This window comes from Lepidothrix coronata, unplaced genomic scaffold, assembly GCF_001604755.1.
Source record: "Lepidothrix coronata isolate B3197 unplaced genomic scaffold, Lepidothrix_coronata-1.0 Scaffold102, whole genome shotgun sequence".
NCBI lineage: Eukaryota > Metazoa > Chordata > Aves > Passeriformes > Pipridae > Lepidothrix > Lepidothrix coronata.
The window spans coordinates 2009034-2036433 of NW_016690282.1; the positions used below are offsets into that span (position 1 = coordinate 2009034).

Genomic DNA, 27400 nt, shown 5'->3' on the forward strand with positions numbered 1-27400 from the left:
AACACTACAACTGATTTGTTTTGATTTTAATCAGTTAGACGCGTAAGCTCTTTGTTGGAGCTGAAGTTTAGCCCTGTATCTGACTTGACTGTCCTTCAGATGACAGATAAAATGACAGGGAGGAAGATGATGCATAGTTCAGATCTAAGCAGGTATGGGAAAAAGGTCTTGCATAAGACTTATAAAAGGAAGGACACAATACATCTAACTTGTGCTGAGCAGTTGTGGCCTGAAGAAGTGAAACTCATACAGGATAGGAGTTATCTTTTCCCCTGCAATGATCAGCTACTTCCTAGCTTACAGGTCTTCCAAACCGAAAGTGCTTGGAAGGCTGGTACCATCTAGATGAGAAGAAAGCTGTGACCCACTATGTAACTAACAATTAGTGGCTATAGGAAGGCATTAGACCTGACCGCTGCAGTCTGGCTGGAGGTATTTCTAAAGTACGCAATCTATTCAGAGGCTGTGGTGGTTTGGGCTAGGCCTTCCTTGGTGACCAGTTTGTAACCAAGGAAGGGTCCAGATTTACCCAGTATTCCCTACGATTTTTACGTAAGCCAGATTGTAAGAAGAGAGGAGGAGAGGCCTTCGCTTTCTTTCCTTCCGGTGGCTTGGAGGTGCAGGTTCCCTGCTGTCGGGTCTGCCGTGTTGGGGAGCGAGGCCTGGCTGGGCCTTGTTGACCTTGGGAGGCGGAGGTTGCCGGCGATCGGTCCGGAGCGGCTCTCCGTTGTCCCAAGGAAAGTGTGAGAAATTTCTCTGTTAACTTTTTTAGTTGTTAGATATTGGGTCACTAATTGGGATATATACATATATATATATATATGTATATATATATTTTAGTTTAGTTTTGTTCCCTTTCCCTTCCCCCTTCCCTTTCCCTTGTGAAATTGTATATTTTAATTGTATATAAGTGTAAATATATATTTATATATATCACTTTAGTGGTCTCTCTCGTTTCGGGTTTTCTTAGTTTTTTTTCTCCCTCTTCTCCCTGAGGTTTTCTGGGGGGGATGGAGGGGGACTTCTGGTGGTAAGGTTTGGAGACGTGGCAGGGAGCCAGCTTCAAACCATATCAGAGGCATTAACCCACCTGCACTCCCATGTGCACAGGACAGCCTGCCCAGCAGACCACTGGGTCACAATTTGATTTTCTCTTAAACCTGTCATGAATGGCCACCCTTACAAGTGATATTTCTGGGAAGAAAATCACATTTTAATGGCTTTGTTCAGTAGCTTCCCCTGTCAGTGTGCAGTTTGTGCTGTGGACACAAGACAGAAGGTGGTGCAACCAGTACTTTCCAGCAGTGAAAGTCAGTGGAGGTATTAGCGGAAGCAGGATTGGACCCTGAATAAGCAGGGGAGAAAAAAGCACCATATGCTGGAAGGAGATGAGTATTATGTAAATAATAAGGCACAGAGACATTTTGTAAGTGGGCAGGCCGATCTCATTATTTATCTACAATTAAACTAAACTGTGGGGTCATATCATCCTATTACAGCTAGCAGATTAAACTCAGGCTGTCTCTTTTTGTTATTGTTTCTGATGGGGTTTTAGAGCTTTCTTAATTCAGGTCAAAAAATGAGAAGCTTCTTCATAAGCATTTTAATTAACCAGCTGAAGAATTCTTTTGCCCCCAGAGACTCACAGTACCAAATCCAGAGCTCAGACTGTCATATTTCAGCTCAAATTGTGCTTGTGCCCTTTTATTCAAGTCAAAAACACAGGCAGCAAATCAAACCCACCCTCCTCCCTCATTGACTACTTGGAAAAAAAAAAAAGTATCTTGAAAGTTTGATTTTTGACCTAAACATGTTCTTTGCAATCTCCAGTCCATGAGGACCAGAATGTATGAGGAAAGCGACCCAAATCTGCAGAGAAAAGCCCTTTTGGTTGGACCTTGGGGCTGTGCACACTTTATCACAGGCATCTTTCCTTCCCCAAGCCATCATCAGTGTGATAGGGTCATCCAACGTTGTCTCATGGCTGAGTAAAATCCCAGTCCTTTTGCAGGGCTGCTTGGTGCACTGTCAGCCCGGGGAGAGGCGCTCAGTTGAATGGTTGGGTCTCTAGGGAGTGTGCTGCTCCTCAGGCAGATGAGGAGCTCCTTCCTGGTCTTTGGTGGCTCTTGGCCACATTCTCTAGGTTGCAGCAACTTTTAGTAGCAGTCCTGCAGCATGCTGACCTTGCACCACAGCCACCCATCATCCCAGCAGGTTTGTTCAGGGAGAGGAGTTGCACACCTCCAAAATGGGCATGGGGGAGGAAGGCACGCCCCCAAAGTCCCCCACTCCCCCGCATCCTCCTCTATGTGGAGCTGGCGCAGATCCTGCTCCTTTCCAACTTGTGGGGTAGTGACGAGCCATAAGGGGGGAGGACATTGAAGACCAAGTACGGTTTTGGGAAGGGCAGCAGCTCCATGTGGTGGGGAGAGAAGGAGAACGTGCTGGGCAGCCAGGCAGTTGTCAGCTGTCCTTGCAGCGGTGAGTAGTATCCCATAGCAGGAAAGGAAGCAGAAAGCTTTCTTGGCATCAAGCTTGGAGCCTTTCCAGAATAAAAACGTAGTTTCAGGTGAATCAATATGGACTTTTATTTAGATACAATTTACAGTCAACCTTATTTGTTTCCCTGGTGCTCAGTAATTAAGAAGAAAAGTTTAGAAGAATAGACTTCCTAAAATCTGATTGTGTGCTGTCACTCAGGGAGCAAGGCAAAATACCCTTTTTTCTAGCCATGAAAAAGCTTCTGTCAGGAAAAGAGCCTGTGTGCCAGCCACATAATATTAATAGTCCTGGACATGGCAAGGGTCAAGGGCAAAAAGTAGTGGTCAGCCTTACAAGGCTGGATGTTTTAAAGAGATACTGTCTGTTAAGAAACATGGCTTTGTGGCTGCAAATGTCTTATTTTCTCCTCTTCAAAAAATTTCTGACGATAAAGACAGTTTGAATTAAAGTATGATTTATGGAGAAGTGATTTACAAGCAAAATGGGGAAAGACTACCCTGCAAGACACCTCATAGCATATTTACAAAACGGGTTTAATATTATGAAGAAATGTGTTATTTGACCAGATTTGCTGGGATTTCTTGTCATCATATTGCCATTTTTGTTTTTTCTAGTCCTCCTTCTCTGGGATAGTCCCATGTGAAGTGATTACCTGATGAAGGATAGCTGTCTCTCCCTTGGTGGCTTTATACATAGTGTTCAATACTTACTGTGAAATCTGACTTGGGAGCAGGAATGAAATCAACTTCTGTAAGATGCTGAAGGCCACCAAAGTTGCCAAATTTTTCATGTTTCCTCCACTTTGCTCGCTGATTCTGGAACCAGATCTGGATAGAGGTAAGAAAGAAAAGGCACAGAAATTAACAGAATATGAAGGAGAAACTGCTCACAGCCAACTACTTTCTCTACTCTCTAAATGATCGTCATAAAACATTGACATCCAGCTCAGCAGAACCAGGGGTTGAATCTAATGGAATATAGTGGGTTTGATGCAGCACCTTTCACACTCTGCATAGCATGTGGGATCTCTGGACTATCATGACAGACTCTTTTCTACCACAGCTCACAGAAGATCTAGAATCACTCTAATCAAGGAAAGATACTGTTGCAGCTCTTACAAGCCTCTCCTGGGAAAACAGATCCTTCTGTGGTCAAAGCTGTGCAGTAGTCAAGGCCCATGACATTCTGTTTTCCCTGTTTTCCCCAGGAGGTGTGATGTGTTGCATGACAGGGCTATTTTGCGCTGTTTCCACGTGAATAGACTGAGAAAAGATCTACCTAGATGCTTTGCTGGGCTGCAATAAAAATGTGCCACCAGTGGAGATGCAGTAACAGGGTTCTTCCTATATTTAACTGGTAGCATTTTGAAATTCACGTAAGGGAACTAAGCAAAAGACCCAAGGGGATCACTCAGCAATCTATGTTGTCTGCCATCTCTTTTGCCTGAAAAACAGACAAATAATTTTCTCAGGGGAGTTTCTTTCATCTATTAGCTGATTTGACCAGTCTGGCTTCTGGAAGAGACACCCATGTATTTATTTTGAAGCAGCAGTATTGCACCTTGCTGCATTGTTGTGAAAAGTTGAATTCCACTTCCACTGTAGTTTCTATCTGGCTGAGGGACTGGCTGTTTGAATGTAAGCAATAGGGTCACATGAACACAAAGTGTTAGTGATCAAAATCAGATGCAACTGGATATAAATATGTATGTATTTTAAACCAAATAATGAGCAGCTCGATTATTTCTGCATCTCTTGCCCAGGAAGTAATGGGAATGTCAGGAGCCCTCTGCTGTATTACTGATAGTTAGCAATACCTGAGGTCACTGAAATGACAGTTTTATTTATCTGAGTTTGCATGTGTTTGAGAACTGCTTAGTCTGTATGAACTGCTCCATTCCCTTTCTACCATGCAGGAGTTATGTGGTGGAATAGCACCACTTAACACTGACAAAGTGATTGAGAGAAATAGGGGGCTGAAGACAACATTCAGCCTCTGAAGTGCTCCTTAAAGTCTGCACACGGGATAAAATTCTCACTTACATTTTTTTACTAAAGACAAAACTTTCAGTCGTTCTCAGACCAAATTGGTCTTTTCTGCCCAACCAGCTCTGCAACACACTTACCTGTAACATGGTTTCTCAATGCCCACTTTTCCAGTGTTCCTGAGCTATGGCACTGAGACAGAGCACAATATTCCCATGTGTGTTCACAAAAGTCACACTGGGGGCAAATGCCTCCTTAACCCTGACAGAGATTTCACAAGACTCATTTACAAGGACTAGAATAGAATGCAGAGGGAGGGTGGTATGCCCCATATTGTAGGAATGGCCTCCATTTGTTTTACTAAGTATATAGTTCAAATTCATCTTTTTGTCAGTAAATGTTTCCTATGACATACCACCTTTGAAATGTTGCCGTGAGACACCTGTTGCAGACCTAGTTTTTTGTCTTCTGGCATATGCCATTTGATCTGCTCTGTTTTCTTAATCCAAACAGGTTGTAGGACCAAGGCAAGATCTTCACAGTGCCGTGTCATCAATGATATCAATTACCTTAATAAACCAAATACACAGAATCATAGAACAGTAGACTGATTTGAATTGGAAGGGACCTTCAAAAAATGATCTAGTTCCAACCCCTCTGCTGTGGGCAGGGACATCTTTCACTAGACCAGGTTGCTTAAAGACCCATCCAACCTGACTTTGAACACTTCCAGTGATGGGACACCCACAACTTCTCTGGGCAACCTATTCCAGTGTCTTGCCAATCTCACCATAAAGAATGTCTTTCTTATCTTCCTAAATCAATCTTCTTGCTGTTTAAAATTGTCACTAATAATCTCATCATAAAAAGATGACTTTGGCAGCATCTTTTTTTCCATAAGCCAGTGTACTCTTCATTAACAGAGACTCATATCATCTTTTTCACAGTTTTGCAAAAAAATCAGTGTTTGGCTGACAGGTTGTCCTGTTTACCCTTTAAGTACTGACACAACATTACATTTCTTCAAGGCCCTTGGAACATCCCTTGTGCTCCAGGACTGATTTAATGTTAACACTGATGATCCAAAGTGCTTCTCAAGCAGCTTCTTAAGAACTACTGGAGGTAAGTCACTTAGATGTCTATATTTACAACTGTAGCAGCTGCTGTTCAACATTGTCCTTACAGAAAGTGTTACCACCTTACCTGACATATGTCCAAAGATAGAGCAGAAACTATGACTGAATATCCTTCCTATTTATGCCATATCCTTGACAGTCCTACTGTTTCAGTAAAATAACAGATCAATATAATTGTTTCTAATGTTTATGCATCCAGAATTCTTCATTTTCTCTTGTATGGAGGCATGCACACATGCAGTGATGCAATTTCATCTATTCACTTAAGCTGTTTCACAGCAGTCATATCTTTTTTATTGGTTGGAGGACACAAGCTTTTTCACAGTTATAAAATGCTTTATTTGGTTATCTGATTGTTGTTCGCATTTTTTCCCCAGTTAAATTATCTTTCTGAGGTGATTTGACTTATACTGCTTTAGCTTTGTGAAAACTATTATTTCAAAGTAACAAGAGCACATGTGAATTCTCAGCATGCTATTTGATTTATATGTGATAAATGCAATCAATCAAAATTCTAACAGCTTGTAACTCGCACCTAAGTTACTGCTAATTTTTGCTTCTGTGGCTGATTTCCCTTTAGCAGCTAAGATGAAGTCAAACACAGAATTTCCTGTGTCATGTGTAACCCTATCTGAACTGGTTATTTGTCATCTGCAATTCATACGTCGTGGACTTTTTACTTCCTTCATTTACATTTCAGGTTGATGTTTCCCATAATAACTCATTTTTGTTTTTCCCCATACAGATTATAAATAATTTTTTAAAACAGAAAAGTGCCCTTTTCTTTCCTGTGATTCGTTGTTCTGTTGGGAACACTGGCTGGTAGCCCGGCTCGTGCCTTATGCCATTGGAAATGCATTGTTGGTGCATTGATATCGCTAGTAGGCATATTGTGGCTATGCAGTTCCAATTCTCCCTGTCACCTAACTATGAAGCAATATCATCATGGTTAGTCAACAGCCTCAGGCATGTCATAGTCAATAAACTGCTTCATGTTGAACTTTGATTGTTAGAGTGGGATATGTGCATAGAAGTGCATCAATGATTCTACAATTATGGCAAGAAACTGCCTTGTGCAAAAATCATCTCAACAGTGCCTGATAAACAACACCAAATGTCAATACACAGGGGTATGTACTATACCATTTCTGACTATACCACTATGTACATTTTAATGTAGCAGATCTCATATGCAGTAAACATCTGGGGTCAATTTTTAGCTCAGTCAGCAAGACTATATTACAACTGAGGGAAACTGGATTACTTTCTGTGCACTGAAATTACAACCGGGACATTTATAGCCTGTGATACCAAAATACAGAACACTAAAGAAAGCATTTTCATTTGGGCAGCTATTTCCACATTTTTGAGACCCTGTGGAAGATGGATGTGGATGACAGTTTGTACTGGATGAATATTAGCCCGTAAACAGTTGATAAATGACTAATAAATATTTTCATAAATGGCCGCTCTGTCGCTACAGAGTCCGACAGGTTGCTCATAACCATCTGTAACTCCTATTTGCTATGCATTTAGTACGCTTAGAGCTCCTGCTAACCCTTTGATTAATCCCATTTGGTTAGTCACAGTTGGGTGACAAATACTTCTTCCCTATTTGTAAAAGGAGAACAGTGATACTGGCCTTGTCTGTAAGGTAAGAGAGAGGTCACGTAATTCATTAGCATTGTCACCCATGCATAAGCTATTAAGAATGTACTCTGAATAATGAATTGCTGCAGTGAACATAGCCTTTAGGAGACACAATATACCTGAACTCTGGCTTCTGGGAGGTTTATCTTTGCTGCCAGTTGATTGCGAATATGGACATCCGGGTAGTGAGTCACTTGGAAAATCCTCTCCAGTTCCTGGAGCTGCTCAGCTGTGAACGTTGTCCGGATTCTCCGTTTCCCTTTCCTCTCAACTGTGAAAACAAAGAAAGGTGTATTGCTTTTTACAGGAACAACCTACAGGACTACAAGAAGATTCAAAGAGCACATTGCACAGGATTACATTGATGGTTCTTGAATATCTCCTGTGAGGGAGATTCCACAGCCTCTCTGGGCAACTGATTGCAGTGCTCAATTACCCATCCCTATCTTTTCCTGTCATACTGATCTTACCAAGCTTTCCTCCAGCTCTGATGTATTATTTTATTGCATTGTCACTCTACAAATTTGGATGAATTTTCTCCTCCCAACAAGATCAAAGAGTTTCCAAAATGTGTGAATGTTGTGGAGGGAAGTTGACCATTACAGACTGACTCACCACTGTTCTCTTCCCATACCATTCCTTCAGCAGTAGGGATAGCCAGCAGTTTGACTTTTCAGTTATAAAGAAAAGGTATTTTTCTGACTATACCATTGTGGTGTGTGGACTTTCTAAACAAGCTTAGCCTTCATAACTTAACCTTAAAACAAGGCCTTAAAACCCACGGGGAAGTTTCGGTGTTGTGAATTCCTCAGGGGACTCATAGACTGCTCCATTCCTTCACCTGCTGTGGTGTGACCACGCTAAAGACGTCCCTCAGCACTTCTATACTGTTTTGAAAATGCCCTCCTACACCAGGTATTTTATTTAGATCATGAACTTTGTGTGACACTTGGTGTAAGTTAAAATAAGGTCTAGGTTGCTCTGAAATGATGCTGAAGGGCTGATGTCTTTCAAGGAGGAGAGGAAAAGAGCAGCAGAAGTGAGCTCTGAGGCAGCTGATCTGCGGAATATGGAGTGCAGTCTTGTCCCAAGGCTGGAATCCTCTCTGATGCACAAGTGGAATATCTTCCAACTGACACTGAAGGACCAGCACAAAAAGCCATGCCCCAAGTGCAGTGAGTCACAGGGTTTCTTCTACTGAGCTTGGAAAACTGCAGCCTGATAGGAGCATAAAAATTCTGATATCATTAGTGGCTATGATGAGTTTGCTATTCAGTGACCTGAAGCGATTGTCAATGAAACCTTGTTGCTCAAAAAAATGACTGCTTTGAATAACTGCTTTTGGTCTTCCATGGTCTGATGACAACTACCAATTCATACTATGTAAGTAGATGCATACCCTTCCTAATGGGAACAGTTAAACAGCAGTCCCTCAAAGAAACTTTGTGCTTTCTTTTCGTCCCTTTTGTTCATCTATTAACATATGCTTTTCCTTTTGAAGGCTAAAACTGTGAAAAGGTAACTAAATGCCTTGGCCAATATAAATTGGGCTCTGTGCCAACCAGAAAATGGCATTTTTCATCTCTAATCAAAACCTCATCGTGACTCTGTTAACACAGAAAATAAGGAATAAAAATTCTGTCCATTGACTTGGTGGGAAAGAGTCTGGGACACGACACCACTACGAATATTTCATAATTTCTAAACCTTTTGGGTACTTTGAAAGGAAACCAGTCATGCAAGAATAACTGAGGAGTGTCATTTATCATAAACACTGTCAATACTACCTTGTCTCAGAAACAGCCTAATAAAGCTGATGTCCAACACAGTTAAATCCATGTCATTAGGCTTTCCACCAGACTATCAAAGTAGTACTCATTAAACTGCAGCACTTGCTTCAGCCCCCAGAGAAAAATGTTATTTACATTGAATCTTGCTGGCACTATTGGAGCAGAGATTTGAGATGAGAAATATTTTTGTGTGTTTATAGTGAAAGTATGAATGGGCATTGTCTCCTAAGAAGCCCTGATTACATCTACTTCAACCTTTCCAAAAGATGTCTGTAAGGGTGTTTATTGCTGCATCCAATAAGGGGAGATATCAGTGCTGACAGTATGAATCTCAGGACACTACATCCCCTGTAGATATGATAGGGTTCATGGCCATAATGGTGTTTCTTGTCTGGAAGATTTTCACCTCACACATCTATGTGGGGACTGCCCTCCATATCCTCCAGGGAGATACTCCAGAGAGGTAAGATTGAGTACCAAGATGGTATTTTGTCAAGCATATTATGTTCTATCATATAGTAGTGAATCTCTCTGCCGTATTTGTATCAATACGATTTATGGTATCTACACTGCTCTACTACAGGGCAATTCATGTAGTAGATCCCCACAACAAGTGAAGTTTACCCTAACCTTGTCACAGTCTCAGAAATTTGATGCCTCCCTGAGATGTCCTGTATGTCTCTCTGAACACTGAGCTGAGTTCCTGCCTCTATCCAGGGTAGAAGACTGGCTCTACAAACCTGGGAGAAGCTGCAGTCTATCTTCAGCATTTCCAGAATGAAGCAAGAAATCCAAGCTCAAACTGTGACCAAGCTCCTTGTCCCTGTGGTTCCAAGCATACAAAAGTATCTGGGATGCTGGCAGGGTTCTTGTCCTGCCAGGTTTTGTATGCCCAGGCAGGCTGTGTACCTTCTAGCAACCAGAAAGCCTTTGGAAGAAAGAGAACAAACCTGCCTACATCCTGGAAGTTTCTGAATTAGAAAAAAATTACCCCCCCCACTAGATGAACTGGATTATAATTTCATGACTCTGCAAAGCAAGAAAGAAACTGTCTACATTTTAAACCATAAGATGTCACATCAAATAATAATAAAAAGGTGTATTTTAGTATTCTATCAGAATACAAAAAAAAATTATTTAGTCCCTTCTGTCTCATACATTAACCAGACTTGGTTAAAAGAATTGGGGTGACTGAACTGAACCATGATGGGATTGAAGTAAATGCCAAAGACTAACTGGATCAGACCTCATTGTGACAGGCACCATGCAAACAGCAACCATTAGTTCTTGTCTTAGGTAGGACACTTGGTACAGAGTTTATTGGATTAATCGACCTAGACAAATTCAAGAAATCAGTTGTCACAAACAATGCTATACCACGTCTCAGTAGTGAAGATCATGAGTTTAGAAGGAGCTGCAAAATCTTTGCTGCAAAGAGTACATGAGAATGAGAAGGCAAAGGCTGTGCACAGTTGGTGTAAATTTGGGAAGCAACTTTTAGCTGAGCTGGGCACCTTATGGTACTTGAGAGACAGATCCATTGCCTTGAACCAGACAGTATTTTAAGCTGCTGGAAATGGGATGGGCAAGGCGTCTGTCAGATAATGGCTTGATGTATTCTGTGCCATTACCACCTAAGAAGCATTCAGGACTAGAGAGCATGGCTTGAGAGAGAACTGCTTCAAGAGTTTCTTGTGTCTCAGATCAGTTTCTTTGGTGTGAAAATGACCCAGATAACTTGGTGATGGGCAAAAGAAACTCCCTATCAGTTCGCTCTGATATCCTTCACGTTTTTCCTTCTTGAAAGGTGAACTGTTTTACAAACAAAACTCTTACATAAGGGAAGGGTCTACACAGTGCTCAGAAGTGTCAATCCTACTGAAATCAGACTTTTCAAAGCCAAAATTCATCAGATTGAACGAAATACAGTAACATGAGGTCAGTTATGGGCCAGTAGAGACTGAAGGACAAGCTTTGATTTCAACTAGAAATAGAATTAAATTGATAACAAAATAGAACCCTGTGAATTAATCAAAGCTTTTGCCAGTAGGAAATCCAGAAAAGTGCATTTTTTCTACAAGTAATCAGTCATTCTATTTTTATTTTTTAAACTATTAAGAAATAAAAAAAAAAAATCTTGGACTCTGTGTTAACATCTGCTCTTGCAAGATGAAACTTTCTCTGACTGTAGCTGTGATACTTCCCTTTGCCTTGGGACCTTAGCTTAGAGATCCCATAGCAAACAACAGCATTCAGAATTACAGTCTAATAAAGAATGTGGGTGGAAGATATAAGACTAGAAAGTGTTGGAAGTGTAACATTGGCTTTTCAAATGTGGCTATAGAGTCTCTGGGGAAATAAGACTCTGTCTGAGTTTCCTGAGCTATTTTTTTATGTAAAAGCTGGGGATATTCAAGTGCACTTTTATGCTCTGTGAAAGTCATTTGCAGGTTAGCTGACTGCTGAAACCAAGCCTGAAAATACCAGGCAGCTAAATATGTCAGCCTTCTCAGATGCTTAGAGATACAGCTGTCTATACATTGCCTTGCTGTTGACATTGGAAGGGCCAGATTCTCCAAGCTGATAAAGCAGTATAGCTCCTTTAAATTCAGTAGCAGGCTCATTTGTCCTCTGCAGATCTGCTTTATTACTAGGTCAGACTTGGAGCAAGTTGGGACATTTGAACTTTGTAGAAACAGAGATTCGTCTTGAAGGTGCAGAGTGGAAGGATGAGGTCAATGGCTACAAGTTGCAGAAAAGAAAATTTTGATTACAGTCTAGGAAAAAATATTTTCATCACGAAGATAGTCTGACATGGGCCTGGAGAAGCTGTGATGTCTCAGTGCTTGGAGACATTCTGAACTTGACTGGACAAAGGCCTAAGCAATCTGATTTAAGCTGGCTCTGCATAGATTTGGGGTTGGACAAGGTGGCCTCCAGAGGTCTCACCAAACTTACTTTTTTATGTGATCTCTGACCTACCAATACCCACATAGGGTAAAACCACCCCGTCATTTCTTCCCTAAAAAAGTAAGGGAGTTTAAGTCTTTATTACTATGCGCAGCTCAAAGGGTCTGATTTGCAATTGCTTATATACACAGTTTTAGCTTAACATATAATGGCTTATTTTCACTGTCCTGTATAACACAGTTTCAAGATATTAGAAGTAGGAGCAAATCAATACTGAATACTGAATACTGAATGCTTGTACATGTCTGCTAACATTCACAGTTTGCTAAGTAGAAGTTGTGCAGCTGCAACAATGCCATACTTGGGGCAAATTTCTTCTGGGCTATAATCTGTAGTAGGTAGATAGCCTATGGTACACCTTGCACTGTTGTTTCTCAGCTGCCCTGCGTATCTGAACCAGCTAGAAAAATGCTATCTCAGGGAGATCTCTGCAATTGCATTCCCCATTTGCAGTTACCCCTTTAGCAGGCTAAGACTGTTTCAAGCCTACTTGGTCTCATTACATGGGTGCATACACTGGAGGGATAAGGAATTAAAAACCCAGGAGAAAGGCTGGAAGTCAGTGCTGGCACATATTTGCTTTGTAGGAGGTAAACCGGTTAGGTGAAAACTGGTGCAATCCTATTTGTCATTTCTGGACAGGCACTCTCTCATGGTATGGGATAGCCAGATCCAAAGATTTTGTTTCTTCTTTGACAAGGAGAAAGCAGTTACATAAGCAAGCAAGTGGCTTTAGCTACACATCCTCAGAAATACATTTTTGTCTGTGCAACAAAGTTGACTGTATCACTTGTTTCTCAGAAGCAAATTCACGTGTGTTGAAAAAGAGCCTCATTATATCTGGTTAAGTTTTGTTTTCTCCTTCTTGCCTTTGAAAAAGATGTTCCTCTCTCTTCTCTTCAGTTAGATATATGGGTCTCCAAGCTAGTTCCTTCCTGTGGCTTTTCTGAATGTGGTTATCTTGTGGTGACATTCTGCCCATGACAGACAGCCCCATAGAAAAAAACCACAGTTGCAACTCTATCAAAGGGTTATTACACAGTACTGATGGTATCAGGACAAAATGTTGTGTACAGAGATGTGCCCATGGCATTCCCTCTCCTAGTTAAAGAGGTGGCTTATGGCTTTCAAAAGAGCTTGTGCTGCAATATTTAGCTGGGACTATTGCAGTGTGGCTAATCTTTATTAAAGTGGTTTTTCAGCCTTTATTGAGAAGCACTAGCATAGCCAGCGAGACTGATCCTAATTGGATAGGTACAATGTGCTCCAGATAAAGCCTCCTGCTAGTGAAATGCAGCATTTAGCACCCAGCTGCTGACTGTTCAGGCATTGCCAAAGTTAAGAGAGAGAAGCACAACTTGAACTTTTAAAGTCTTGACTTCCTCCCTTCAGTCCACAACTCCTTGACAGAAAGTTGCTTCCACCTTGGTGTTGAGAGCAGTGCCTTAACCGCTTGACAGCAAGACTGAAATGCAGAGAGGTACAGACTTCAGGTAGTGTGAGCAGCAATGCTAAAAATATCAGGCCAGAAACCTGTTTAGGCAAGCTGAACAGTGGTGGCCAAGGGAGTTTCTTAGTCTACTTGTCAAAGGAGTTGGCAAGGAGTAGACAGTATGTATGAAACCATTCATGCGAACAGTTTGTTGTGAAGGATTGTGCTCACCATCAGCCTGAGCCCCTGGTGAATTTAACCTTTCTCGTCTGCCAGCAAAGTGATGACAGTGTTTACAAGTGCTGCTGCCTGAAATGGTGTTGTGCATAACTCTGGCACAACCAGTGGTCAGCAGAACATCTGAAGGATGAAGCATGCAGGCCGTGGTTCGAGGGGCCTCAGCTGACAGGGGTGTGTGTCAGTTGCCATCATCTGAATATCAGAGAATCATAGAATCGTTAAGGTTGGAAAAGACCTCTAAGATCATTGAGTCCAACCATCAGGTCTGTACCTAGGCTGAAGAGCCTGCACCTTCTTGAACTCCTTCAGGCCAAAGTAGATTTGGGGTACATGTGTACGTTCCCCATTCTGCTAAATCTCAAACTTGAAATGTACTTTCAGTGAATGTTTAGCCATAGTCAAACTTCATCTTAAAAGAAGTGGCCAGCCTAAACCAATAATGGTTCTCAACAAGGAAAACAGGTTCCCCACCACTCTTTCCACACTGTCTGGTCCAATATCTTTGTGAAAAACCAGCCATTTGACCAGGGAGAAAGCTGAGCTTATTGCAGGTTTCACAGACAGCCTGTTTTCTACTTTATTCCTGCTCTATGGGGTTCTTTGTACCTGCAAACATCTAGACATCAATCAGGCATGCTTATTTATATCCCTGCCTCAGAGTCTGTCCTCCAAGAAAGCGTAACTCCATCATTATTTTGGTATGTAGTTTCTGCTGTTTCCCCTTTAAGCATAAAGGCCTTGCTAATACAGTAAGTAAAACACCTGCCCTCAATTTCAAAGAACAATAATTAAAAGTACCATATCCCAGGGACGTAATGAAAAGTTCTAGGACAATTTAAGTGAAGCCAAGTATTCATTAAGACCTTTGAAATAAACTTATCAAGATGTGCCATCAGCTTTACAAGTGGTCACGTTACACAGATTTGACCAGCAGGAACAAATTAACCTCTGAGTCCTGTATAAGGTACCCTTCGGATTCAAAATTCCCAGAAAAGAAGAGACTGCTTGAGGAAAGCATTGAATGCTAATATTTGCTTTAACTAAATAAAAGTCCAACTCCCAAACCCATGAAGAAACAACACAAATGAAATTTATGATAGTCCCCCAGCTGCTGACAGCTTTGCTTTATTCAGTGCTTACTTGTATCAGTGAGACTTTTATTTTTGAAGGGCAGGAGTAAAGGATTAAGGTTTTGTGCCTTTCATTTAATATCCAGGGTGTCCTTATAAACAATCAGTCTTCAAAGAGGGAGAAAAAAAAAGGACCAGCCTTTAATAATACCTCAGGTAAACCCACCAAAACAAGGTCAATGGTCTGGGGCATTTCTAAATGTATATAGAAGAACACTGCACTTCAGAGACACAGGGCTGCAGGGACTATTCACACAGATAAACAAAAGACTGGTAAGACAGCTAATGGCAGCCAAACTATATATATAGGCATTCATTTTTTTTCCTCTTGCTTTTCCTTTTCGTTTAGAATCCTTCTTTTTGTTCTGCAGGACAGTGGGATGCTTGTGCCCTTTCTCGCAGTCCCATTGGCATATTCTGGGCAGCTGATATTTATCTGGGACTGTGATTATACAGTGCTTCATTATCTCTTTGGTGTTTCAAAAATGCATTAAGATAAGTCAGCATATTGGGGAAAAGACTGTTTTGTGAGAGATAAACCATGCTGTTTCACAGGGGTACATGGATTTGACCATATTGTTCACAAATGAACAGTACAAGTGAATTTATGACTTCAGAGAAAACATGAACACTAAGCTAAAGATGTCTGCAACTGGCATCAGTACGGAGGGAACATGATTTACACTGGAATTTCTCCAGAACTGAGATTATCTCTATACTTTCCATTGTCTTTATCGTAATTGCCATCAGAATTTGTCAATATGCTTTGGGATCACAGATGCTACCATAATAATAAAACAATTAGATTAATAAAAAGATCCCTGAGCTCCCAGTCAGCATTGTGCGGAGGATTTTCACTATGGAAATATTTAGGTGACGTTGACTCACTATGGCAGCTTCCTTTACAGCGAATAATGAAGACATGAGCTGTAGGAAATAACACGAGTCCTTGAACCACCTAGGCTTCACAGCCAGAACCTCTCAGTTTCTGGTGGAATTAGGAGCTAGTTCTGTTTATTGAAGCATGATCTATCCTGTCCTTGAATTATTGCTCAGAGAAGGTATCCCACAAGACCAGATAACCACCAGTGTCTTAAAGTGATGCTGCTGTCTGGCTTCTCCAAGGCACTGATTGTTCCCTTGCTTGAGCAGAAGACTGGAATCATTACCCATGTGCAATGCTGGGCACACTGACCCACTGCCTTTGGATGTAAATATTTACAGTGCACACACACGCACACACAAATGTATACAATCAGACCCAGTATGTGTAAAAGACGTTGCAAAATAATTGTCCATAAGGATTTGATCTAGGCTGGGATCTTGTACATGGCATTCTCCATCAGGAGCTGCCACAGGTCAGGCAGGCGTGGGGATACGCTGTTGTCTCAGGCTCCAGTGCTTGACTGCTGTGAACTGGTCAAGTCCCAAGGACATCAGAGTGAGAAAAGAGAACTAATTAAAAGGAAAGTGGAAGCTCAGGATTTGGGTGTTTACATATTGTTGAGATGCCGAGCGACCGCCACAACAGTTTGCTCTGCTTTAGCAGCAATGGTGGTTGCAAATACCAAAGTGGCTGCAATTACTCATCTCACAGAGAGCTGACCCAAGTAGAGTCTGTACTGGCAGCTCAAAGGCCTCCTTTAGAATGATCTCCTCCTAAAATAGGTTTTATCAATGCTGTTTCCCAAGAATCCAGGTTTTTTGAAAAGGTTCTGCTGAGCTCTTCATGAAGAAAGCCACACAGGTGAAAACACTCCACATTGAGGACGAAGGCTCCCAAATTCAAATGAGGGCTTAGCAAAACCAAATGCTACTGTCAGCATGTCTCTAGTATATGAGAGCTCTTCTCTTTTTTTTGCTTACAATGCAGTCTCTAAGTTCAAAGTACAAGAGGCATTGCTCCCTGCAAATGGTTTGTGATAAGGGCATAAATCTATTTAGCTTAAATGACACTGCATTTCTAAACCGCTTAGTGGCAGAAGCCATTTTTGTGGGAAAACCAAATTTTTAGGGACACTTCATTGTTACAGGGTTTCCTGGAAATATGCTCCAAATTCATGCTCTGGGTCACAGTCAGGGTGCTCTTGTTATCTCAGACCACCTGCCCATGAAGGGGGCTACTGTCATAGCCTCCTCCTCACTTTTCTCACTCTATCAAAAAAGTCACCAATGTCCAGCCCTCCTTCCTCCAAGGTGATTGTATAGTGTTCCTGATTTCTTCTGTTCCCTGACAATTAAACAGATGTGTATGCCTAGACAGAGCCCAGTGCCTTTCCTCACAAATGATGTAGGTGTTTTATATAGATAGAGGTAGGCTGAGAGAGGGAGATGAGGGAGCACCCTGCCAAGGGCTTCTGATGTCTTTCACATCAGGAAGGTTTCCTGCTGCTGAGGTTGGTGCCGTTCCCCTGGGTGGTTGTGGGCATCCTCGGTGTGGTTGTGAGGGAGATCCTAGAGACACTTCCATGGCATATGCTAATGGTATTTGGCACTGCGCAGGTGTCTTGTCAGAGGACCCGTAACCAATCTCTAGCTATCATGCCAAAAGTGCGTCTGAAGCACCCCAGAGTCAATAGACATGTAAAGAGAAGTTAATTTGCTATCAGCTTGAGCTGTGAGGATTATAGACTGCTTACAGGGATGATGCAGTCTACCCGTCCTGCAGGTACTGCTGCTGATTTTATCAAGGAAGGGTGACACCAGCCACAGCCAGGGGCAAGAGAAAAAGATCCACCAGCATTTTCCCCTAATGTTGAGTGGAAGAAGAAGGTTGAAGCTTAAGATGCTGTAAAGACCAGCATTAAAACTGGACCTCAGGCTCTCTGCTAAGAATGACACAGTGCGTGAACAGGATCCGAAACATCATTGTTTGTGCACTGTGGGGAAAATGACAATCCAGTTCTTTAGGATCATCCCTCCGTCATCAGCCAGTTTCTATCAAAGGCTCGATAACTGCAGGAACCAGTAGCCTAGAAAATGGCAGATCATTAAACCTCTGCTTGGTTTCAAAACCCCACCGCCTCCAGGGAACAGATGGATTTTGTTTAAAATGCCTTTGAAATATAAGTTGTCATTGAAAGGGTCTGCTCATCTTGGCTCAGTTTTGTGCAGATAATTACATGCTTCCTCCCCTGCTTTACTGATGAGGCTGATACAGACCATGGTGCTGGTCAATGAGGCTAAGTGCCAAGTTGGGGCAGCCACCTCCCACCTCTGCTGTGATACTTGTAGCTGGAGACTCCCTCACACATGAAATATGGCATTTTTATACTCAGAGGCAACTCTGAATGTCAGATACATACAGCCCTGGCTCTTCTGTGAGGAGGCAACAGGATTTTACCCTGCTACCATCAGCTGTGTGCTGCTTACAGGGCAGAGGGAGGCTAAAATACCCAGTTATCTTACAAGGCTTCTCTCTGCATCAAGATTGATGTCTGCCTTGTGCAGGAGGAGGAGATGACAGCAGCTTGTCACAAGACTGATGTATACCTTAGCACCAGCAGCAGAAACAAAGCTTTTCTTTTAAATGTATTTCACAGAAAGAGTTGTTTCCACTGCCAGCTTGCAGAGTATGGAGCAGGGATGATGTGTGGATCTCCGGGAAGCCAGATGAGTAACCCCGCATCTGTGGTAACACGAGCCCATTAGTAGTTTTCAACTGACTTAAATGAAACTCCTTTTTTTTTTTTTTTCTGGAGTAAATAATAACAAATTGTGCAGGAAACACCTTTCTGCTGCTACTGAAAACCTGTTTTCTGGAGTGTAGTATAAACATCTGTGTTTACCTTTCCTCAAATTCAAAGAACTTAAAGCAATTTTTGTCACATGTTACTAATAAATTGCTGCCTGAATGTTAGGAACTTGTCTTGTTCAGGTACCATGTATCCTGCTTAGCCTAAAGTCTCTGTGCAACATACTGGAAAAGGCTATTTGTACTGCCTAGTGCTTTGGCTGAAAGATAGACTGCTGTTTGTTGACACATCCTGCCAGATCTGTGCACATAAACGGTTTGCCTGTGTGCGTGCTGATGACCTCTCCATCACCCGTACAGTGGGTCCAAGGTGTACAGAACACATTGAGCTGATTAGGCACATTCAGCAGCCAGTCTCCCTATGTTGTGCAATGCACATTTACCAGCAAACGGGCATTGCACAACCCCGGGAGTAAGGCTGCCCAGCATGGTAACCACCCCAAGCAGGAGGGCAATAAACACCCAAAGCAGTCCCTATCACTAACATTGGTAGGGCTGGTAGGCCTGAGGTAGATCTTTAGCTCAAAAGGTGGCTCTCCAAATTTTTGATGGCAAGAGTGAAGAGTTACCATCCCTGTGACTCATCCAGGAGCTATGACCATCTACTGTGACTCAGCCAGTGGAAACATTCTGTGATGTCTGTTGCTAGGTATTGCCATGTACATAATTGTAAAATAACAAGTGTGGTTTTTGGGTACTCTAAGAGAAAGTTTGGATATAGAGGCACTCACCATGAAGTGGATGGTCCACTGGGAAATCACACAGCTGCTCTTCCTCTTCTTCATGTTTTCTTTTACCTTCCAGGTGTTCACGTCCTATGTCCTCACCCAGGAGGGACACTGGGCTGTCTCTAGGTCTTCTGCAGTCAGTTGCCTGCACTCTCTTTGCTCTGGCAATGGGTGTAGCACATGTGGTAGAGAGAAGCATTTTGGCTGAAGGTAAGTCACATTCTAACAGACTCCTGCTGCTGGAATCTGTGAAGGACACAGCACAAGACAGCTTTGAGTAAAGCGACCACCGTTCAGCGCAGCTTCTAGTTTGTGTGAAGAAAGTGGCCTAGATACTGTACCATTCTAACCAGATCATATTTAAAATGGCCTTAATCCTTCTGTGCATCAATGCCAAGACTCCCCCATGTTGCAGGGGCAGGATCCTGGTGAATTTGACCACTAAATCTAGCCTGTTCTCTGCTTCCTTCCACCTTGAAACTTTCAATGGTCCTCATGGGAGATTTTTAAAAAAGGACTGTAGAAATAAGGAGACGTGACCAAAGGATCAAGAAACTTCAGCTTCTCTGTCAGTATCCAAATTAGTGGTTGCCTGTTCTGAAGAACTCAGAGATACAGTAGATACGGAGCTGCTCTGAAAATCTGATGGCAAGATTGCTGTGGAATTTGCTGGATGCCAAATGCTTTTAAAAATATGGTCCTTCCTTAAATCTCCCTGTAAGTGCATCTACCCTATAGGAAAATGGGCCAATGAATAGGATAAAGGTTAGTGTCTTCCCCAAATAAGGTCCATCTGTCCTTTCTTCTCCATCCTTTCTTCTTCATCCAGCTGCCTGCTGCTCTGATTTAGGCATTGGACAATTCTAAAGGCAGCCTTTGCCCAGGCTCTCAACATTTCCCATCTGCCTTTGTGACGGGTGACACTGGTGATATTTGGGAAGGTACTGACAGCCAACTCATCTTCATGAAAGCACCTGCACACTCTTGTTGACAGGACAAAGAAGAGAAGTACATATTGGCCCATTTTCATGAAGTGCAGCTGTAATGTTAACTTAGATTTGAGCATGGATGTTATAAACAATCACTAAGGTAACCTCAGCAGTAACCAGTGATGACATGTGCTAGGACATCTGACCCTGAGTGGTTAGGAAATTGGTCACAGAAGCCACAATCTTTCTTCAGCCACAGTGTAGCCTTACTACTAACAGCATTATCTCAGTGTGTAGCAGGGGCACCTCAAAGATCTTCCAGATTAGTTTTCTGCCCTCATGAATATGGTATGAGTTCTTACTCTTCCTTGTAAATGGACCTTGCAAAGCCATGCACTGAAATATAACATGCTGGGAGGCTTTGTGGTTCAAAGTAGTGGCTGTCTGTGGCTGTTGGCATTCAAAGAGAGGTATATCAAATACTCCCACTCTCCACCCTCTTTCTTTTCTATATTAAAGCCTTCCCATAAACCCCAATGCTGAATGCTTTATGTGCTGCCTTTGGTAGTTGCAATCAAAGCTTAGGCTTGACTCTTCAGAGACAAGACAACTGTGTCTATGTTGCTTTAATGGCAAATCTAGAATTTGCTCTAGTTTTCCTCCATGCCTGGATTTCTTTGCTTGGAAAGGCAGACTAAGAGGCAACACATAAACATAACATACCCGTTGGGGAATTTTAGTTCCATGGTTTGTGAGACCCTGAAGCAATTGTGACAGTACAGGTTTGTCTTCTATTCCTGCCAAAGAACATTAAAATCTTGATGCTATAAAGGACTGCACTCCTGAGCAGTCACACACACCTACATTCTGGGGTTTGTGGCACTTGTGGCTGGTCCCCTCTCCCCTCTCCCCTCTCATATCTAAATGGCAGCAGATGTGAACCATTAGAGGTAGTACTGGAAGAAACTTCACTTTTTAATATACATTTTACAGATATATTTTATATATTTAAGTTGTCATATCTGGCATTGACAAAGCATCTAACTTTTTAGACTTGTCAGAAGTTAATTTTCTGAGCAAATAACAAGTTCTGCCTGTAACTAGCTTAGGAGCAATGATAAATATAACATCTGGAAACAAAGCACCCAATTCCAATTCTGCCCTCAGTAAAAGCCCACACAATAGGAATTTTATAGAGGATTGACACTGACATGAAGTTATAAGAGCTCTGAAAATTAGCCAAAGCCTCATGTAAATACAGGATGGTTGTTCAAATGTTATCTGTTCAAACCATCACCAATTTTTGAGTAACCTTCTAAACACAATTACATATGTCCAGCCATGCAGACCTTAAAAACCTGATATGAGGTCCACCTCTGTGTTTGAGGCATATTGTGCAAAATGGGATTAGTTTAATTCCTTTAGTATCAACTAACTTTGAGTTTTCTGGTGAGAAAACAAGTGGGTTTTGACCAATATTTCTGGGATAAAGAAGGATAGACCTGGGAGTGGTCACAAGCATGGGGCTTCGGTTAAATGATTTGCTCAAGAACTCAGAGGATATCAGTGTTGGCATAGGTTCTTAGCGCCCAGGATTTCTATCTTGGTACCCCATCCCTAAATTAAGGACTACTTGCATTCCTTTGCTAAATGTGATGCTGTGAAAATTAATATGTTACAGAACTGATGATGCTTATATCCTACAGTAATGCAAAATGTAAGGGTACGCAAGCAAGGTGCTCTTATGGGGAGTTATTAAAGCTTTCTAAGAGTGACATTATCGTTTTCTTAATTATAGAAGACTTTTCACGTGTCTTCATCCTTCATACACAACTTGCCTCCCCAAAATTTTTCTCTGAGATGTTCACATACCCCAGTGAGAGGGGTAAGAGCATAACTTATGTATGAGCATGGATAGAGTAATTACAGACCGAAGTAGGGAGAAGAGGGAGAGAATGGAAAACAGTTATAGATAGATGGGAAGATGCCAATGTTTTTGTGAGTTGGTGAAAAGGGGGTGGAAAATCTGTTGTTTGAGACTGAAGAAGCAAATTAGAATGGCATGAACCTTCAGGAGAGGCTGAATAAATCAAGGAAGTTTTCTGGAGGATAAGACTGAAGGTGGATATTACCGAGTTTAAAGCACATAGCTCAGAGTTAGGATCCCTAAGGTCTAGTCAAGTTTTCATTGCAACCTTCTCTGGTGCTTGTTGTCCTGACCAACTAAGGAGATTGTTGGAAGTCGTGACTCTTTAGGCAGGGAGCTCTGAAAAATACCCATGAACTGGCATGGGGTAAAACTTCCCTCAGGGAATGCAGTTTTGTTTTGTTTTGTTTTGTTTTTTTCAGCGATGGCAATAACATTTCAGCCTAGCACAAAGTGAGATATTTGTTGCTGTCACACATAGAAATGACTTTGACTTGTGCCTCAAAATGGTCTCTTTGCCTTGACTTTCAGTTGTATAGAAAAGAATGGAAAATTTCAGGGAAGATAGTAGGGTTTCACTTTGGAAGCAGTAGGTTATTTCAGATGACATAAGTTCCATTTAAGCCTCACTTTTTTTTTTTTACCCAGGTGTATCTGATGTATTGTTTTTCCTTAGAATAGGTGCGGTAATTTAGTGGTATTGGCCAGGTGGTATCTGTTCAGTTAGATTCCTTCAGCTTGTTTCCTCTTGTGATAAAGCTGGGTGGAGTACTGCTAAAAGTGAACAGTCACAATATTGACATTTGTATGTGAAGCAATGGTCGTATTCCTATTAATTTGCATATCTTTAACATAATGGAGCATAACACAGGCAGAATGACAAAATTACTGTATCTGTTACTGCTTTTACTGTTAATTCTCATCCCAAGCTCTCCCTGACTTGATAAAGGGCCTCCTGCAGGCGAAACTTCACTGGTAGAAACATCATTTCAGATGTACTTTCAAGTACATTGAAATCATGTTCCTAGGAATTTCAGAAGAATGATTTTTTTCTGAAATAAACCTGATATTCTTCTCTGTTTTAAATGAAAGAGTTGGCACTAGGGAGGAGATCAGCCCTTGCTAGGTGTTTATTTGGGTCCCTTGCAAAGGCCATGGTTACCCCTTCTTGCTATTCTGACAAAAGTATGAGAGGAAAAGCATAGACTGCATACTAAAATGTCTCCTTGTTCATTATTTGTTTTTTTAACTTGGTAAGAGTCTTTCAAAGATTTCAGTAGGTTTCAACAACTGGAGCTCCAGATTGTCCAATAGTTGTGCTTATATAGTGAACTCCTCAATGTCTAATACTGCAACTGGGAAACCAAATGCTTCAGAGAAGACTGCACACTCCTTACTCCAAGTCCCACTGGAATTACACTCACAAAAAATGTGAACTTAGAAGTCAGGCCCAGAGATCTCCTCATATATGATCAAGTCCTGCCCCAGCTTCCTATGAGAGGCTGGCACTGTACATCACAACATCCTTTTTGTCAGAGACTCATAGAATAATTTAAGTTAGATGCAACTTCTAGAAATCATCTGGTCCAGCATCCATGAGTTTCCTTGGGAAGCTTTGTCTATGCCCCTCATTTAGAATCATGAGTTGGAAAAGGCCTCTAAGATCATTGAGTCTGAACATTAGACCACTGAGTCCAATAATTTCTGACATTCTGCATCTTCTGTTTCTCTGGTCCTACCCATCTCCTTGGCTCATAATGGCTAGATTTAGACTTCAGGTGTGATCTTGGTACGTAGTCTGTCTACATCAGATGATGATTCTTCGGCCTCAGTATTTAATTTACAGTAGCCACGAGTATGTATGTAGTGCCATACAGTTCTCATATGCCATATGGATCTTCCTTCCTCTCATATAGATCATGGCTTTGGACAGATACATACCACAGGGGATGTGGGAAATGTTCTTAAAATCCATAGTAAGATATAACTCAGCCCTGACCTTTAGTACTTCCTTCTTTGCTGCAACCGAACTCTTATGAGAAAGCAGCTGAACTTGTGTCCCATCTGGAATTTCCAACAAATTCCCTAGCTCATTTCAGTTCCCTGACCTTGGCCAGCACCGAGCCATACTAGATATGGCTGACTATTTACACAAGTTGTTTAATGCCATTGTCATATGGCATGAAGTTAAACAACTTTGATGAAATACGGTAATTATCCCTAGATGTACAGCACAGGGTATTGCACTTCTGAAATAAATAAAACTTACCTGAATAAATCACATTTCTGTTCAGAAAGCAAAGGGTAATAAGCTTAGGTATCTCTTTGATGTTTGTAAGAAACAAATAGTGAAAAAGTTTCTTATTCATTCTCTTTTTTAAACATCCTCAATCAATTGCAAAAGCAAAGTACAACATTTTTGAAGATTTCTACATCTTTCCTGTTTTCTCACCTCCAGTAACAGTCAAGTGAATCTTCAAGTGTGTATACTGTTCTCATTAGGTAACATTTAACATTGTCTTAAGCATTTTAATCCAACCTTGCTTTCTAGCAGGGGTGAGAAGAGTCATTATATATCCTTGGTACAGCTAAGTCTCTCTCTGTCTAGGTGACAAAGCAAAGTTAAAGGCAAGGCCTGGTGGTTCTGCTTACATTGCTTTCAAGGTGAAAAACTGACTGTATGCTCAGGTGGAGCAATTTGGGTTGAGGCTGCACAGGAAGGCAGTAATACAATCCTAGGAACCTACCGTGTCCTGCATACAGATTTGTCAGACCTCGTGCTTGGAGCAGCGCGCTTAGCCAAGACACGGAGTGAAACTGGGCTTCAACATATTGATCCTGAAACAGACTTCATATAAAAAGGTCCTGTCTCTGCCGTGCTTGTCTGTTCCCAGAGAAGAGTCTCATGTAGTTAAAATGCAATTCTATGGTCTGTGTTATGAACAAGCACTGACTGAGTTTTCAGTGATGTTATCTGTCTCACTTTGGATCCAGTGGCACAAAGTGACTGCTGTGGGCCCTCAAGAAAGGACTTTCAGCTCACAAAAACTCACTCCTACAGCTCACACCAGCATTTCTCCCCCTTCACAATGTGGCACCTGTGTTCCTTTGGCACACAAGCCCCACTGCATTTGCACCAGCATCAGCTTGTCCTTGTCCACCCCTACAAACTACCAAGCTCTTTCTTGTATCAGGACCAGTTGTCCAGTTCCAGTCTGTAAAGGCAGCTTTAGGAAACCTCTGAGCACTCTAGTTCTCCAACAGTACCAGTGGTGAAACAGCCAAGCAACACTTGCCCTGGCCTTCAACAATCTTGTCTGTCTTTGAAACAGCCCTTTCTTTGGGCAGGAGGCCGTACCTCAGACAACCTTGAGAGGTTCCATTCAACCTCAATTACCCTATGGTTCTGTGAAAAATCAGCAGCATGCTATCCCTTTTCCCCATACATAGGTTTCCATGGAAAACTGCAGCTACTGGCAAAAAGGCAGCAGTCAGACACTGAGCCCCAATGCCTGGGGCTTCCCCAGCTGTGAGATGTGTGGTGAGCTGACTGTCCCATGGTCAAGAGACAAGTCTGTACAGAGTAAGTGAAGTTATCCTGTGTCAGAGATAAACAAAAAATCTTGTGCAAAGCATAGCAGTGTTAGGGAGCTCTAGTCCAGCCGGTGACTAATGTTACACTAATGAGTACTTTCCTTCCCCACTTAGGTCTTGTTTGCTTTCCAGTCCAGGTCAGTATCCAGTTTAGACATAAAAGGAGATGAAACTATGTGAATAGACAATGGTTAATTGGACTGCCAGATTTTTGGAAAAAGACTCTCTCCCTTACTAATGGGTGGTTCATTCAGTGTCCTGGGAAATGGGGTGCTGAGCCATGAAATGCGGTGCTGAGCCCATATTACAGAAAATAAAGTGTAGCATTTAGCTTTGTTGAAAGCAGTTGAGTGAGAGGTGAGTGAAAATTTTCTGTCAAAACTACAGGTCATTTTTCATTTGAGTGGATGTGTTTGTATACCTAAAACATATACTTTTCATGGAAGATGTAGATTAAAAAGGAAGAAGATATATTAAATCCAGAAAATGTTGGGCATTGGTCTTTGTTTAAGGAAAAAAAAGAGACTATCTCTCTTGTTGACTATTTCAGTGGGGGTAAATGTTCACTCAAGGCCAAACTCAGCTAAACTGAGAAAACTGAAGTCAAAAAGGCTAATGCAGTTGCTGCTTTGCTCAGATTAAAGTCATGAAAGTTTTCTACTAGCTGTTTTTATTTAGTTCATGAAAGAACCTAGTGTCCATGATGATAAGCAGAAATGATTAAACATATATGCTTTCTCTTTTCTTATTTCAGCAACTGAGTTCTAAAACTGCTTAGCTACCATCACCCTTACAGATCATTTCTCCTGCTTGGGATGAGTGGTCAGATTTATCAGAAAAGGGTGCTGGTATGAGATTTGGCTGTAATTCCAGAAAACAGTCAACTCTTGATATAAGTGAAACTCCAAAAATTCCATTAAGTTTTAGCAGTTTTAGGCTAGTTTCCTGAATTTGAATACCTGTCCTTACTTATGACAGGCATTTATTTGTCTATCTTTTTTTAATAAAATGAGTACTGTTTTTTAAAGGGAAAGACACAAGGCTGTTTTATTTGTTTACAACAGGTACTTCTCACTGTTACTGAAGACAGCTACCTGCAATAGCTGTTCAGGTTGCATATTCACCTCTCCGATGACAGTGGGGCTTTACAATGCACAAAACCACAGAGCCCAGTCTACTGTGAGGTTGAAAGCAAATTATTTTTTAAAGATTATTTCTGTATATGTAATGAATGATTTGTACCTGATTAAGGAAATACCGGATTCCTACAAAAGCTAAGGAATAAAAATTCTACTTAATCAAACATAACAGCTCTAGAGGTTAGTAAGAAAGGAGAATTTTCATTAAGTGTTATAACTGGTACTTACCAACAGCTAGTGGTGACCCTGCTTTTACGGATGGAGATCTCTCAATGTAGTTCCTTCTCTTCCTGGTTTCACTGCTTAGGACAGTGCTGGCAGAAGGTTTCTTTAAGATTTCCTCAATGGAAAAGGACAGGCTGGGCTTCCCCTGTCCAGCACACCCCCGGGGGTCCATCATACTCCTGCCAAAGTGGCTGTGGGGCAGAGAGTCCTCTCCTGCTCTCCTGGCTCTCGGAGCACCCTGAGGAACATGCAGCTGGGATGGTGCGCGT

The 27400-nt window shown here is 41.7% G+C and overlaps 1 protein-coding gene and 2 long non-coding RNA genes across 5 annotated transcripts in view; 2 read left to right on the forward strand and 1 right to left on the reverse strand.

The window, feature by feature from the left end:
• Positions 1–98: 98 nt before the first annotated feature.
• Positions 99–10157, forward strand: LOC108501533. Of its 3 annotated transcripts, none has more exons than XR_001876202.1 (4): positions 99–152; positions 3117–3339; positions 5516–5609; positions 9781–10157. It is a non-coding gene; the product is annotated as an uncharacterized LOC108501533 (long non-coding RNA). The 3 variants fall into 3 exon arrangements; XR_001876201.1 differs by lacking the exon at positions 99–152 and adding an exon at positions 565–743 and having other exon boundaries at positions 5435–5609; XR_001876200.1 differs by lacking the exon at positions 99–152 and adding an exon at positions 565–743.
• On the reverse strand, positions 1079–27306 carry ISX (intestine specific homeobox). Its single transcript, XM_017823506.1, has 5 exons — positions 27135–27306; positions 19321–19563; positions 7393–7544; positions 3213–3329; positions 1079–2542 (listed from the first exon to the last, which is right to left on the reverse strand). The coding sequence occupies exons 1-5, from the start codon at positions 27304–27306 to the stop codon at positions 2306–2308; spliced, it is 921 nt and encodes a 306-aa protein (XP_017678995.1). The 3' UTR covers positions 1079–2305.
• Positions 19035–27400, forward strand: part of LOC108501532 — a 120448-nt gene continuing 112082 nt past the window's right edge. The window contains exons 1-2 of the long non-coding RNA XR_001876199.1: positions 19035–19238; positions 19394–19527. This is a non-coding gene — a long non-coding RNA (uncharacterized LOC108501532). The remainder of the gene's footprint in view (positions 19239–19393; positions 19528–27400) is intronic.

Coding starts and splice junctions, on each gene's coding strand:
- ISX (XM_017823506.1), bottom strand. CDS start 27,306: ATGATGGACCCCCGGGGGTGTGCTGGACAGGGGAAGCCCAGCCTGTCC. Junction 7,545..19,320: donor AGTGGACCATCCACTTCATG/GTGAGTGCCTCT, acceptor TTGTTTTCACAG/TTGAGAGGAAAGGGAAACGG. Junction 3,330..7,392: donor TCCCAGAAGCCAGAGTTCAG/GTATATTGTGTC, acceptor ACCTCTATCCAG/ATCTGGTTCCAGAATCAGCG.